This window comes from Loxodonta africana, chromosome 18, assembly GCF_030014295.1.
Source record: "Loxodonta africana isolate mLoxAfr1 chromosome 18, mLoxAfr1.hap2, whole genome shotgun sequence".
Classification (NCBI taxonomy): domain Eukaryota; kingdom Metazoa; phylum Chordata; class Mammalia; order Proboscidea; family Elephantidae; genus Loxodonta; species Loxodonta africana.
Genome location: NC_087359.1, coordinates 61594916 through 61610328, shown reverse-complemented (window position 1 = coordinate 61610328; position 15413 = coordinate 61594916). Strand labels below are relative to the sequence as shown.

Genomic DNA, 15413 nt, shown 5'->3' with positions numbered 1-15413 from the left:
AGCATAAAAGTAGATTTTTGAGTTGTATGCATGGTTTTTACTGGGTTAGTAACATTGGCTTCAGTTAAATCTTTGGATTATAAAGTTTAATAACAGTGAAGGAGTTTAATCTCATTTGCAAAAGCCGAATCACATTTTATTTCTTGATAGAAACATTAAAATTCAGGACCACTGGAATATGCCAACTTTTGTTTTGGAATTGTGTGTCTGTAATTTTTTTTGTTGTTGTGTGGATTTGTTTGCTTTCTTGTTTTCTAAAGAAACTGAAACTGCTAGATCTGCTAGTGAAGATTCTGGAATTGTTCAGACTTAGTGTGCTTCATCAATTACAAAGAATGCTAGTTAAATGACAATGAACTACTTTTACTCTTTTTATATGAAGTGTAGAGATTTCTGGGGGTGATGGCAGCAGTGGTGCCTCTCATTACCTTATGTAAACTACTTGAACATTTTCGTCTATATTGCCATCATCTGTTTAACACTCCCAGTGTATTTTCTCAAAGCCTGTTTATTCAAAATTGTGTGGAATGACAAAATTAATAAGCAATAAACTCGGAATTGTACACACACACACAAAAAGAAAAGAAAAGGCAGTAAAACAGTAAGATGATGACCCCTACCTGGTAAGATTTGTAATCTGTGGATAGTTCATTACAAGTCCTCTCAGAAACTCTGATAAGTCTTTGTATGAATGGTATCGATAGAGAGCCAGATTTGAAGAGGAACGTAAAATGAGGTCTTCCAAACCATTTTCAGCTGAAAGGTCTTTAATTAAAGTTTCAAACTCTTTAGTAGTTGGATCACTGGCACCATCAGTGTTGGTGCTATCCCCCTTTCCTTTTTTTGATTCACTGTTTGAATCTGTTGAAGATCGAACAAGTGTGAAGTTGACCTGAATAGCACCTTCACTCTTCACGGTCACATTTTTGGTAACTGGATTATACCTGTAATAGAGAGACAGATCAGAGCCAGACTTCTTCAGCTGGAGTACCCAAGCCCTGGGAAAACAGAAACGTGTGGAAGGTACATGAGAGCTTGGGATAAACGTGCTACATCTTTCCAAAGAGTCAAACTTTTAACTTTGTAATAATTTAAGTTTTTAAAATATTAATAAACGATGAACAGATATATGGTTCACTGTAAAACATGAATGAGTTCTTAAGATTATAAACATGACTTCAAAAGAAATTTTGCGCTTGCAATGCATATCCTCATGTCTTTTGGAATCTGACTACACTTGTCTGCCATCAGGGTACGTGGGTAGAAGGTTTGAGATGTACTAACAGGATATTCTCTACCAAACACATCCTTCTTGCCATATTTTTCGGATACCTTGCTGCTTTAGTTTATCTAGTACTAGGCCAAAACTGAAATAGAAAAGATCTTATTACTTATTAGTGCAAGTTTTAACTCATCCATTTCTGGACACTAGATATTTGAAAAATCATTTTTAAAAAGTCACAGTAGCTAAAAATGTTTTCATGTATTTACTCTTACTCCAATGACTGTTCAACTAACGGTTCAGAAACAGGACAGCCAGTAGAAGGAGGGAAAAATATCCTGCAGTAACAGCTACTCTTATCAAAACATAAAAAAGAAAACAGTAAGGGGGTAAAAATGATAAGCTTTGGACTAAGCAGCCAAGTAGTTCTAATTTTAAGCTGCAAAGGAGGGAAAAGATAAATTTTTTCAGAAAAAATAAAAGGTCATAAGTTCATTCACTCTTTTTTCAAGAAATTTATCTTTGTGGAAAGAAAACGTGAAAAAATGACGGCAGTCTTACTTAGAGAACTGGTGATAAGAAGTAAATTTCAGAAAGCAATGAGGCAAATTACAACAGTAAAAAACAAGTGTCTGTGAAAGCTCTTTAAAAGGCTTTTTAAAACGGTACAAATGTTAAGTGGTGGTATTCACTGGATAACATGACTAAAAATGTGCAGCAGGGCAGGAATATTGTTTTTTTTTTCAACTAACAGATGCTCCCCAGAATTTTTACCAATAGTGAAGAAGATTATTCACTATGGCTTCTAAATCTGGACAGGGGGCAGATGATCAAGAGAGGAGGAGGAAGGTAAAACGGGCCACTGCTAGGGTGCTTAATTTCACAGATTTTACATCTGCTAGTTTTTTTAGTTAGTGTAGTCACATTGTCACTAGAGGAGTCAGAAGAGTAACAAGCTCTAAACGTCCCAATATTTAACTAAAGTTGCTGAGCAGCTTTTCTAGGGCTTTCTGGTAATAATCTTCCAGAATGGAGCATGTTTGTCTTATCCCCAAACACTCTATTTCAAAGCAGTCACTCACCCTCGAGCAGATGCTGTGATTTTATAAGTTCCTGGAACCAAGAGACGCCAGTAGTCTCCAGTTTTGTAAGTAGTTACTGGGTGATTGATTTCGGCAACACTAATGGTGGCATTTAGTATACCCCTGCCATCTGTGGCATCTAGGACAAATCCTCTGACACCTTGATGAACCTGGGTAAGATAGGACACCAGATTTCAATGGTAAAAATCATCACCTACTTACGTTGTGAGCTCACATGACAAAATAACAGATTTTTAATAATGTAAAAGTATGGAGCAAACAGGAATTTAGGAGTTCAGAGTAGAGCTAAATGTGAGTACTCATTAAACAAAACTTTTTAGTTTCTAGAAGGCTATTTTTTCATAGGCTAGGTTTGTCTTTATTATGAGGAATATAAATAACACTGTTCAAACTTTAGCATATTCTCACAAATTCAAAATCTGGAACATTCTACAAGTAAACTGACCTGGCCTCTTCAAAAAAAATCATTAAAAAAAATGAAAGAGCTAGTCTAGGTTAAAAGAGTAAAGAGATACAATATATCAAATGCAATATATGAATCTTGACTAGATCCTCACTCTAAAATACAGCTATAAAAGGATATTTTGGGGACAAGTGGGAGAAATTTGATTACAGACTAGGTATTAGGTAATATTAGGGATGTCTGTTAATTTTCTCAGCTGAGATAAATGACATTTGATTATATAAGACAATATTCTTATTTTTAGGAGATGCATGCTGAAATATTTAGGGGTAAAATATGATAACATCTGCAGTTTAGTTTGAATTAGTTCAGCAAAAAATGTGTGTGTACATATATGGCTATAATTTAAATATAAGTTTTTTTGGGAAGGCAAATACAGCAAAATATTAACAATTGTTAAATGTAGGCATAACAATAAGACTGTCTCAAATTGTACCAACCTTCCAACTTTTCTGTATGTCTAAAATTTTTCAGAATAAAATGTTTTTAAAAATTAGTATGCAAACTCACAGGCTTAATGCCTCACTATTCAACACAAAGAATGAGGCGGAAAAGTACAGGCACAAAGTATTAGTCGGATTATCCTAATTAACCATTAGCATATTTCTTATAGTCTTTACCTACTGGCCACAATGCATATCCAAACAAAAGGAAATTAATCGTTTCACAGTAAATCACTGGCAAAAAGAGAAAGAATAGAAACATTTACCCCATAGGCCATTTTTCTATCACTTATGCTTAGGATAGTATCCAATTTAAGTTAGCCTTACATAAAGACAGAATCAAATGCGATCACTAACCATTAAGAGCAAAACTTAACTACCTATTTAATCATTTTCTTCAACTCTTCCCTACATGTACAAATAAACCCGTTTCAATCCATGAATTTTCTAGGTAAAGGTCCTAAACCAAGAATGGGTCAAATTGGGCTCAAAAGTGTGTATTCTAAAATCACTGCATGAAAACCACATGTACACAGAAATCTTGTTCTTGAGAGAAATTTCTTAGTTCATTCCAGAATAGTCACCTGTTTCATAAACTGGATTAGAGATCTTCGATTCTGTTCCCAAAGTTTTGGCAGGTCTTTCTCAAATGGATATTTCACACAACCTAGTTCAACAGTCACTTCAAAGCAATTTGTGTGTAAGTAGTTCCAGTCTTGCATACCACCTAAAGGTTAAAAAATTACAATCACTCACTCTGAAGAAGTTCTGAATAGCTCAGATCCCAAAAGATGAGCAGAACTCCTAGTAAAAAGCAAAACTCATTTTTTCATCAACATTTGGTTAAAAAACAATAATGTGTTCCTGTGAGGGCTCTTTGATGCGTGTGACACAGGTAAAGCACCCGCACATTCACTCTTCCATTAGCACATCTAAGGTTCTTCGTAACAAGCAGAAGTAAAATAGAACACTTTCACCAAGTTTCAGTATATTACTTTTACTCAAAGTGCACAGAATTTTTAAACAGCTGAAAAAGTTATTTTGAATGCTTTTAACTAAATATTTTTGCAAGATTTCAAAATATTTTTAAAAGATTGATTTTCTCAAAATTAAAAGATCAGTGACAGGCAGCACCATTCAGGGGGAAAAATTCCATCAGATTCCACGGCCTTGATATAAAATAATCTTTACCTGGGACATTATACCAGTTAGCTCCATTTGTTATTCCATGAGGGAAATATTCGGTAGGGTATATATTCTTACAAGGTCTACCTTGAAACATCTGGAAATTTTCCTGAAAAACAAAAACAAAAATTTACAGTGAATGCCCTCTAGCAATATGGACATTCATTTAACTGACATTTCTTCTTTTTCTCAAAAGAATACTAACGACTGAGTCTGGGATGATCTCCAGGACATACTGCTTAGTGAAAAAAGCCAAATGTAGATCAATGTAGATACTATGCAACTTTTTGTGTAAGAAGGAAGGGAATAATTTATATTTCTTTTTCTTATGTCTCCATCAAAAAAAACCGGAGGGTTGTAGGAAAATAATAAAAGTGGTTACAAATAGGGTGTGTGTAGAATAGGAACGGGATAGACGGGACCATGGGAAACAATGAGATCTTTCAATGCATAGCATTCTATGCCATAACTTTTGACTATGTGAATTTATTATTTATTTTTAAAAATCAAAATTAAATGTGATTTATAAAAAAAGTATCAAAGACTTCATTTGTTACTTGTAATTACAAGTAATAGAAAACCCAGACTAAATCTTGTCCCTGTCCCCCCCACAAAAAATCTGCTCATATTCATACTTTGATTTCATGCTTTCAAGGAACTTAAAAGTCCAAAAAAGATAATACACATACAATGTAAAGCAGCTTTCCCTGGCTTCTGGAGGGACTGAGCTGTCCCTCTGTGCTCCGAATGCACACTATACAACAATTTTCTTGGCCTGTTATGATAAATTTCTTTTCTCATAAGCCATCCAGTTTCTGGTATTTTGCTACAGCAGCCCTAGGAAACCAATATATATAATATTTTCAAAAGCAAGGAGGAATAGGAGCAAAAGTCCTAAGCTGCCCTAGAGGGATCACGGGAAGCTTAAATAAGAAGAAAGCACTTGGCCTGAATCTTACAGGGCATTTAAGGCATTTTTTTTTTAAACAAAAGAATTAATTTTATAGCATCTTATGTTTACATAAAGAAAACAAAAATCCTCACAACTGGACTAATAAGCAACATCATGATAAATGAAGAAAAGATTGAAGTTGCCAAGAATTTCATTTTACTTGGATCCACAACCAACGCCCATGGAAGAAGCAGTCAAGAAATCAAATGATGCACTGCATTGGGAAAATCTGCTGCAAAAGACTTCTTTGAAGTGTTGAAAAGCAAAGATGTCACTTTGAGGACTAATGTGCGCCATGGCATTTTCAATCACGTCATATGCATAGGAAAGCTGGACAATGAATAAAGAAGACCAAAGAAGAGTTGATGCCTTTGAATTATGGTGTTAGTGAAGAATGTTGAATGTACCATGGACTGCCAGAAGAACAAACAAATCTGTCTTGGAAGAACACTCATTAGAAGCATGGATGGCGAGACTTTGTCTCAGGTACTTTGGACATGTTATCAGTAGGGACCAGTCCCTGTAGAAGGACATCATGCTTGGTAAAGCAGAGGGTCAGTGAAAAAGAAGACCCTCAATGAGTTAGAAAGACACAGTGGCTGCAACCAAGGGCCCAAGCATAGCAAAGATTGTGAGGATGGCATAGGTCTGGGCAGTGTTTCATTCTGTTTACATAAGGTCACTATGAGTTGGACCTACTCGATGGTACCTAATGACAACATGTTTAAACACAGGCTTACCTTGGAATAAGAAAGTGCTATTTGTTGAAACACAGCATCATCTGGTGATTTACTATATGTTGCAAGCCCTTGTTCATCATCATCATAAGGGTAGTTCACCACCAAAGAACCTACAAAGGAAAAGAGGAAAATGTGTCATGTTATCTGTTTCAAGGTGGCTCATTAACATAAACCAAGCTTTTCACGATACTGCCAGAGAAAGAAACCAATAAAATTTGCCAAGGCTACCAGCTAATGTCTTCAATGGAAAAGAAAAGTGGACAAGTAAGAAAATAAATAGCTATGCACAACTCTAAAGAGCACCTTAACTGGAAAGGTCTTGGGAGTTCACCTGAATTTACAGGAGAGATTTATGTGTCAGAGCTGAAAGCTGAAGTATACAGATATAATTCAAACAATTTTACTTTTATAATAATTAGATCAGAAAAATGAGCAAAATTTGATACTTTTTCAGTAAAATTCACATATGTTTAAGGGTTTTAAAATAAGAAGGGACTCTTGAAGCCCAACTAATCCATCCTCCTCATTTTACAGATATGGAATCTAAAACATAGTGAGGTTAAATGACTTATGGACACCAGAGCCAGCCCTGGAACCCAGATCTCTTAATTTCATGCTCAGAAAAAAAGCTAAAAATTTCTCTTATAGTCATATTAGAAATTATACCATGGCTTTTCATATTAGAAACTATATCATATGACCTAAGGTAAAGAAAGGGATGCTTTAAAGCATATGTAAAAAATATCAACTTCCTTCATGCTCCCCACAGGGCATAATGCAGTTAGGGGTGCATCTCAGGCAAAAGTCTGAGCTACACACCCCAACTGCCCAACCATAGGGTTAAACTCTTTCTTCCTATTACTCCCACTGTTCATTTGTTCATCTGTCCATTTGTACTGCCTTCTATTGAACCATTCATCTTTGTCCTTTTTTATGCCACTTCATGGGGATTAAAGTGAAGGAAGATATTTAACTTGGATTTTGATGAATTAATCCAGCCTATGATAACAACACACCCATTAAAAAAAAAAAAAAAGAATGGCTATAATTTAAAAAAGTAGAAAATAACATGTGTTAGGGAATATGTGGAGAAACTGGAACCCTTGTACACACACGGCTGATGGCCATGTAAAATGGTTCAGCCACTATGTAAAACAATTTGGCGGTTCCTCAAAAAGTTAAAAATAGAGTTACCACATGACCTAGCTATTCCACTCCTAGGTATATGCTCAAAGGAATAAAAAACTGAGACCACTATTTTAAGAACTCAAGAAATAGTTTAAACAGAGAAGAAATTATTCTTTGATGGTTACAAGAGTGGGGAGGGAGAGAGGGAGAGGGGTATTCACTAATGAGATAGTAGATAAGAACTATTTTAGGTGAGGGGAAAGACAACACACAATATAGGAGAGGTCAGCACAACTGGTCTAAACCAAAAGGAAAGAAGTTTCCTGAATAAACCGAACACTCCGAAGGCCAGAGTAGCAGGGGTGGGGTTTTGGGGACCATGGTTTCAGGGGACATCTCTGTGAACTGGCATAATAAAATCTATTAAGAAAACATTCTGCATCCTACTTTGGAGAGTGGAGTCTGGGGCATTAAATACTAGCAAGTGGCCATCTAAGATGCTTCAATTGGTCTCCACCCACCTGGATCAAAGGAGAATGAAGAACACCAAAGATACAAGGTAATTATGAGCCGAAGAGAAAGAAAAGAGCCACATAAATTAAAGACTACATCAGCCTGAGACCGGTAGAACTAGATGGTGCCTGGCTACAACCGATGACCGCCCTGACAGGGAATAGAACAGAGAATCCCTGATGGGACAGGAAAGCAGTGGGATGCAGACCTCAAATTCTCGCAAAAAGACAAGACTTAATTGTCTGACTGATCGCCAGACCTTCAGTTAGCCCAAGACTGGAACTATTCCCAAAGCCAACTCTTTGGACAGAGATTGGACTGGACTATGAGATAGAAAATGATACTGGTGAGGAGTGAGCTTCGTGGCTCAAGTAGACACATGAGTCTACGTGGCCAGCTTCTGTCTGGAAGGGAGATGAGAAGGCAGAGGGGGACAGAAGCTGGCTGAACGGACACAGGAATCAGGGTGGAGAGAAGGAGTGTGCTGTCTCATTAGGGGAGAGCAACTAGGAATGCACAGCAAGGCGTATATAAGATTTTGTATGAGAGACTGACTTGATTTGTAAACTTTGACTTAAAGCACAATAAAAATTAAAAAAAAAAAAGAATAAAAAACTGATACTCAAATAAATACATGTATATGCATTTTCATAGAAGCACTATTCACAATTGCCAAAAGATGGGAACAGCCCAAATGCCCATCAATAGATAAATAGATTTAAAAAATTGTGGTATGTACAAACAATGGCATAAAAAGGAATGACATACTGATACCCACTACTCTGTGGATATGCCACAAACAACATTACGTTAAGTTAAAGAAGCCAGGCACAAAAGGTCACATACTGTATAATTCCATTTATATGAAACATTCAGAGTAGGTAAATTCATAGAGACAGAATGGAGATTTGTGGTGGTCAGGGGCTGAGAATGGGGACAACTGCTTAATAGGCATGGGGTTTCCTTTAGGGGAGAGGAAAATGTTTTGAAAGTAGATAGAGGTGGTGGTGGCACAATGCTGTGAATTCACTACATGCCAATCGGTTGTTCACGTTAAAATGTTTAATTTTATGCTAACGTGAATTTCACCTCAATAAAAAAATAATAATTCACATAGAAATTTACAAAAAGGAATCCTGCTTTTCTCTATAGTCTTACAAAACTCTTTAAAATTGTTAACTTGGCAGCAAAGAAATCCTCTTTTAAACTTCTTTCCCAAGATTTCAAAACCCATTTATAGATTTTAAGATAAGAAAACAAAATACATCACGGAAAGAAACCTGTCTGTGTGACTGAGGATGCCTACCCCCAACCGCACCAAGGTTTTGATACCACATCTCTAAAAAGTGGCCATACCTCCATGCAGGTTTGCTGACAGTACAAATGGATATGCCTTCATCCAGCTCATCACGGCAATAGTTTCTGGTTGGGTAGGATCTGTGATCTGGACGAACTGGTCTGGGAAATTTCGGTTCAGGTCAAAGTTGTTGCTGTTGTTTCTGCCAACTACACTTATCGAATCTCCTATATGATAACAGGATTCAAATTAAAGCCAAGTTTCACTTATATTTTAATCCAATAATACTACTTAAGCTATCTTAACTCAAAGATAAGTGTGAACATATCAGGCTTCACTATGATCCATCACATGATTAAAACAGGTATCTTTTTTATATTGTACATTTAAACAATCGATCTCTTCCAGATCTACTGAACAGAGAGGTAAAACCTTTATACTTTAGTTTCGGGCCTCTGGTTATACTTCAAGGGAAAATGAAATCCATTTATACACATTATATTAAAGTATTGCTCAACTGTCAATAGTCCACATACAATGAGCATCACTGATCTATTGTACTGGTACACAGGTCACTAAGACTGTAAAAAACAGATCAAATGAAAAGAAGAAAATTGTGGTAGGCTATTATTAAAGTGACCACAAAAAAGTAAAGTTAGCCAAGAACGTAGTTGGAAGTTTAACCAGATGGAAGAGGAAGGGTTCAACTTGAGCGTCACTGTGCATATTTCATTCTAGTGTGAGTTGGAAGCCCTCTTGCTGTCATAATGAGAAAAAAAAAAAATTGCAAGTGAATAAAGAAAACATTATTGAAGGGTGTACAAGTGGTAATGAGTTCCACCTTCCAGAAAGGCCTGGTGAAGAATGTGGGAAGGGTCCTTAGGGAAAGGATTTGATAACACAGATAAGGGTTAACCTGAGCCTATTTGTTGAAGAGAGCTTCTTGGTACTAATGACCAACTGATTCTCCCATTGGCCAAGTCAATGCAGGTGAGAAATCATGTAGTTGCATATTGTGGGAGCCCTGGTGGCACAGTGGTTAAGAGCTCTGCTAGTAACCAAAAGGTTGGCAGTTTGAATCCACCAGGCACTCCTTGGAAGCCCTACAGGGCAGTTCTACTCTGTCCTGTAGGGTTGCTATGAGTCAGAGTCGACTCAATGGCATCAGGTTTGAGTGTTTTTGGTTTTAGTATTCTACTCTCCTGGCTTGGGAAAAACGGATTCTCACTGCCCTAGTGTTCTGCATAAGGTGGCCTGTGTGAGCATGCTGTTCTCCCTGCACATATTATATTGCCCCAGGACAGACGGCCTTGCCTAGAGGAGGCAGAGGAATATAAAGTCAATAATTTAGCAGGTTAAAATATACATGGGGAATAGAACTGAGAGTCAAAACAGAATCACCAGTTTCAGAAGATATTTGGTTTGATTTCTCATTTATAAGGTTCTCAATACAATAACTTAGCAAGAACTATTGTTAAAATGGAATAATTTGTAAAAATCTTACACTGTTTTTGGTAAATAAGAGCCATTACCAAAGTGGAAGGAAAACTCTATTAAATACAAACTTGATCATATAATTGTTGAATGGACTGGCCTATCTCACAAGAATACAAGAGCTACCCATAAAAAACAAGAGCTACAGTCAATTATAAATGACAAATCAGAAGAACAAATTCCAGAGAAATAAGCAGTTCAAATTCTCTTCTACCCCCTGGATAATCATGCTGTATGATAACCAAAACATGAAGCATTAAGAAAGAAGCTAGTCTTTACCCTCCTGGGCCTTTTCATATCCATCAGGATTCATGGATGGCATAAGGTGAATTCTAGTGCTACGAACCAAGTCTGTTACTTCAGGGTCTGTTCCAAAGTTCTTACAAAGGTATTCAATGAGGTTCAAGAGCAGTTCTCTTCCAACCACTTCATTTCCATGCATATTTCCAATGTACTTAAATTCTGGTTCACCTGAAAACAAAATAATTACATGGAAGACTTTTTTCTTTTCAGTTATCACAGATTTTCTATAATTTTTTCACCAAATGTATATAAAGGCTCTAAACTGAAAATTTAATGAAACATATATTTTGGAGGAGGAAGTAGGAAAAAACTTTACAAACGTAAAACAGCTTCCTTATTGCTATATACGTCTGAGAAGCAGGTTCAAAACACATAAATACCATATAATAGGAAAATAAAAATAGTAGCAGAAGAGAATCTAAATCTATGCAATATGTTAAATATCATGCCTAGTATGGATTATCAAATGGATTTTCTTCTTTTCTGACACTTCTTTGTCCCAGGTGACCTTTCTGGATGAAACACAGCAACATAGTACATAGCTTTGAGAAGCACTACTGAAATTTTCTGTAAGACTGTATCAGTTACCTGGCTCGTGGACACCTGGATTATCAGATATCTCCATCACATAAAGTTCTCTTGACTCTACTGATTTTCCCAATGAATAAAGCCGAGTGATGTTAGGATACTCATTGGCAAACCTTCTCAAGAAGATTTCCATATCAGGGAAATGATGATGGTGAAAGTCCTTTGGCTGAATTGGCTGGTGTGAGGATGGTGTTCCAGGAGGAATATTAGGTATAGCAACCGTGCTAGCAATTGCTACAGCCTCAGTTGTGTCAGGGATTACCGAAGTCACAGTTGGCCGAAGGGAAAAATTTACCTCTGTAGCCGGTCCTTCTTTCACAGTTATATTATTAAAAGTCAGTGGCATATACCTGAGGAAATATTCAAAAAGCCAGATGTGTTGGAGTTAAATTAAAACCCAATGCTTTAACATTATAAAAAGCACAGCAGTCTTTTCATATTCTTGAACTTAGTGGTCTATCAAAACTCAAACTAAACACAGACGCATAAACTTAAAGAGTTTTAGGATACTATCTCAAAAGATTCCAGATTAAGAGTTTGAGGAACTATTTCTCTTGCTATCTTCTCAAGTACCACCCACTAGAATGCTTATAAAAACATTACATTCAAAGGAAAAAATGCACTGAAAGATGAAGGCTGGAGGTTGTCCCTCCATTGTAACCATTACTACAGTACTCAAAGAATAAATTATCATACTGACATCCCAAACACTGTCCCAGATAGGAAAGTTCAGAATTAAGTTAAAGGTTATTAATTAAATCCTTATCAAAGTGAGCTTCCAGAAAGGTTTCCAGGGGAGGTGGGAAATCACTCATTTCATATATTAAAAAGCTGATAATAGCACTTCCAAATGTCTTTTACAGAGCCCTGGGTTTCTTCTACACAGGCATTCAATTAGCCTTGAAGCAATGCTTTACACAGCTATCTTGTCAAGCTTTAAAAACTGTCCTTCCAAGGAGAGTCGGGAATAGGAGGAAGATTTGGAATGTGTGGCTAATTGCCACCATGAACAACTGCCTCCTTTGCCATGAGACCAGAACTGGATGGTGTCTGGCTACCATTACTGAACATTTTGATCAAAGATTCTATAAAAAGAATCCTGTCAAAAGAGGGAAAATGCAGAACAGAATTTTAAATTATCGTGGACTCCAGACTTTCTGGAGCCATGGGGGGCTGGATGAATTCCTGAAACTGTTTTTTTTTTTTTAAATAATTTTTATTGTGCTTTAAGTGAAAGTTTACAAATCAAGTCAGCCTCTCACACAAGGACCCATATACACCTTGCTACACATTCCCAATTACTCTCCCCCTAATGAGACAGCCTGCTCTCTCCCTCCACTCTCTCTTTTTGTGTCCTTTTCACCAGCTTCTAACCCCCTCCACCCTCTCATCTCCCCTCCAGGCAGGAGATGCCAATGTAGTCTCAAGTGTCCACCTGATCCAAGAGGCTCACTCCTCACCAGCATCCCTCTCCAACCCATTGTCCAGTCCAATCCATGTCTGAAGAGTTAGCTTCAGGAATGGTACCTGTCCTGGGGCAACAGAAGGTCTGGGGGCCATGACCACTGGGATCCTTCTAGTCTCAGTCAGACCATTAAGTCTGGTCTTACGAGAATTTGGGGTCTGCATGCCACTGCTCTTCTGCTCCCTCAGGGGTTCTCTGTTGTGTTCCCTGTCAGGGCAGTCATCGGTTGTAGCCGGGCACCATCTAGTTCTTCTGGTCTCAGGATGATGCAGTCTCTGGTTTATGTGGCCCTTTCTGTCTCTTGGGCTTGTAACCTGAAACTATTGCCCTGAGATAATCTACAAAACTTAAACTGAAAATATCCCCTGAGGTATTCTTAAAACCAAACAATAGTTTAGCTTAACTAGTAAAAAAAAAAAAAACTGCCTTGTGCATTATGCTCTTTTAAGAACTATCTATATGGGATCAAAGTGACAACAGCAATCTTAGGGGGCAGTGAGTTTATGTTAATGGAGGAGGAACAACTCAGAAAAGAAGGGTGAGAATGGCTGCACAACTTGAAGAATGTAATCAATGTCACTGAATTGTATACATAAAATGACTGAATTGATGTAGGTTTTGCTGTGTATATTCTCAACAACAAAATAAATTAAAAAACAAAACAAAACTGTCTTTCCTCCCAATGCTACAATTATGTTTCACATCCAGTTGTCCTGTTGGACTATGTGACAAAAGACTCCACCATCATATTTTCTCTTTATAAAAGGTGGGGGGGTGGGGAGCCAGACACAGCAAATAACATTTCTTGGACTACGTATTTTTATGTAAATAATGTGCGCCTACGTTTGTTTGCTAACTGTACCCTTCTCCCATGAGGTACTCATAAGTGTGCCATTCTAATTTTTTTTACAGCAACAGGTAAAAAAAAAAAATTGGCATAGCGGTGCTTATGAAAATATCTCACGGCGGGGGAAGGTGTGGTTGGCAAACAAATGCAGAAGGCGGGAGTCATTTGCAAAAAAATGCAGTATATTTCTGTCTTAGACATAAAAAAGAGGCTTGACATTTTAAGAGCCTAGTTTAAGTTCTTACCCAGTTAAAACTGCTGTAAGGTTATAAGTTCCTGGAACAAGCAATCTGTGGAAATCACCAAATCTGCCTGTTGTGATATTATGATTAATACCAGCCACGGAGATGGTTGCATTCTCTAAGCCAGATCCCGTTACTGAGTCTTTAACAAATCCTTTAACTCCAATGTGGACCTAAGAAATAAGAAAGAAAAAAATCAAAGTAGACTGCTCTGAGACAATCAATTTGGAAGGCAGGAGGGTGTAACCTCTCTGCACTGATGCTTGAATTTCTAAAAAATAAAGTTACTCCTCTTTCTCCTTCTAACATTTTTCAATTCTTCCTATTTAAAATAAAATGTAAACAAAAATATTAACCCTTACCAATGTAAGTCATATGTGTCTGAAATCTATACTAGTAAAAAAAAAAGGCTTTGGAAATTCCCTCTCCTCAAAGCCAGTCTGCTGATTTTCTCAACAAGATACAATTAATAATTTCTAGTCTATCCAATAAATCGTATTAGCCTATCTCGGTATTTAAACCTGAATGCCCACGGTTCATACGATAGTAAAGATCCTCCAGCCAAATATGATCAAATGACACTGTAAGAGCCAAGGAGTACAAATTTGATTATTTAAGTTTGTAAAAGTGTTCTAAGACAATCAAACGGAGCCCTTTAGAGCAAGAAGCCGGGGGGAGGGGGGGTGGGTAACACGAAGGAGAGGTAGAGAGAGAATTTATTTTGGTATAATAATTTCTAGAGATAATCTACAAGCTTAAATAATAAAAACAGATAAATAAAATAAAGCGTATCTAGTATAGATTGTCATTCACATGCAAATGAATTTCCCCTTATTTAATCTTTTATTTCCATACCCCAACCTTCCAGTAAGGTATTTTACCTTTTCAATCAATGTGATCAAAGACTCACGATTGTTCTCCCACTCCTGTTTAAGCTGCGAAGCAGGTGGGTACTTGCAACAAGACAGTTCTAATGTGATCTCAAAGCAGTTGGCCCATACGTAATTGTAATCCTGCATACCACCTGTAATATGAAGGAAAAAACAAGTTTACTCTCAGAAGGAAAAGAATTCTACTTTCCAAAAGACTGGAGAAATTAAATCACTTATCTCTGCATGTATACATTTTCTTTTCATTAGATTATTTGAATGGGGAGAAAGCACTTGGATTACAGAGGAGACTAAAAAGGAAAGTTGAAGGAATATACATTGGTGACAGGAATGAACAGGATGAAGAGTATGAACACATCTGTTAATAACAACAGCAATACTGATAACAGCTTTACATTCGAGTATTTACTTTATGCCAGACCTATTCTAAAAGCTTTAGGTGTAATAACATTTAATCTTTACAACAATTATATGAGGTAGGTGTTGCTATTTCACTCATTTTACAGATGTGAGAAGTGAGGCAAAAAAAGATTAAGAT

At 36.9% G+C, this 15413-nt stretch overlaps 1 protein-coding gene across 1 annotated transcript in view; it reads right to left on the bottom strand.

The window, feature by feature from the left end:
- CPD (carboxypeptidase D) overlaps positions 1-15413 on the bottom strand; it is a 66350-nt gene that overhangs the window by 20309 nt on the left and 30628 nt on the right. The window contains exons 3-12 of the mRNA XM_003416800.4: positions 14867-15009; positions 13989-14158; positions 11432-11781; positions 10820-11011; positions 9106-9273; positions 6109-6218; positions 4423-4525; positions 3816-3958; positions 2305-2474; positions 621-944 (exon numbers count right to left, since the gene is read on the bottom strand). Coding sequence (XP_003416848.1) covers positions 621-944; positions 2305-2474; positions 3816-3958; positions 4423-4525; positions 6109-6218; positions 9106-9273; positions 10820-11011; positions 11432-11781; positions 13989-14158; positions 14867-15009 — 1873 coding nt within the window. The remainder of the gene's footprint in view (positions 1-620; positions 945-2304; positions 2475-3815; positions 3959-4422; positions 4526-6108; positions 6219-9105; positions 9274-10819; positions 11012-11431; positions 11782-13988; positions 14159-14866; positions 15010-15413) is intronic.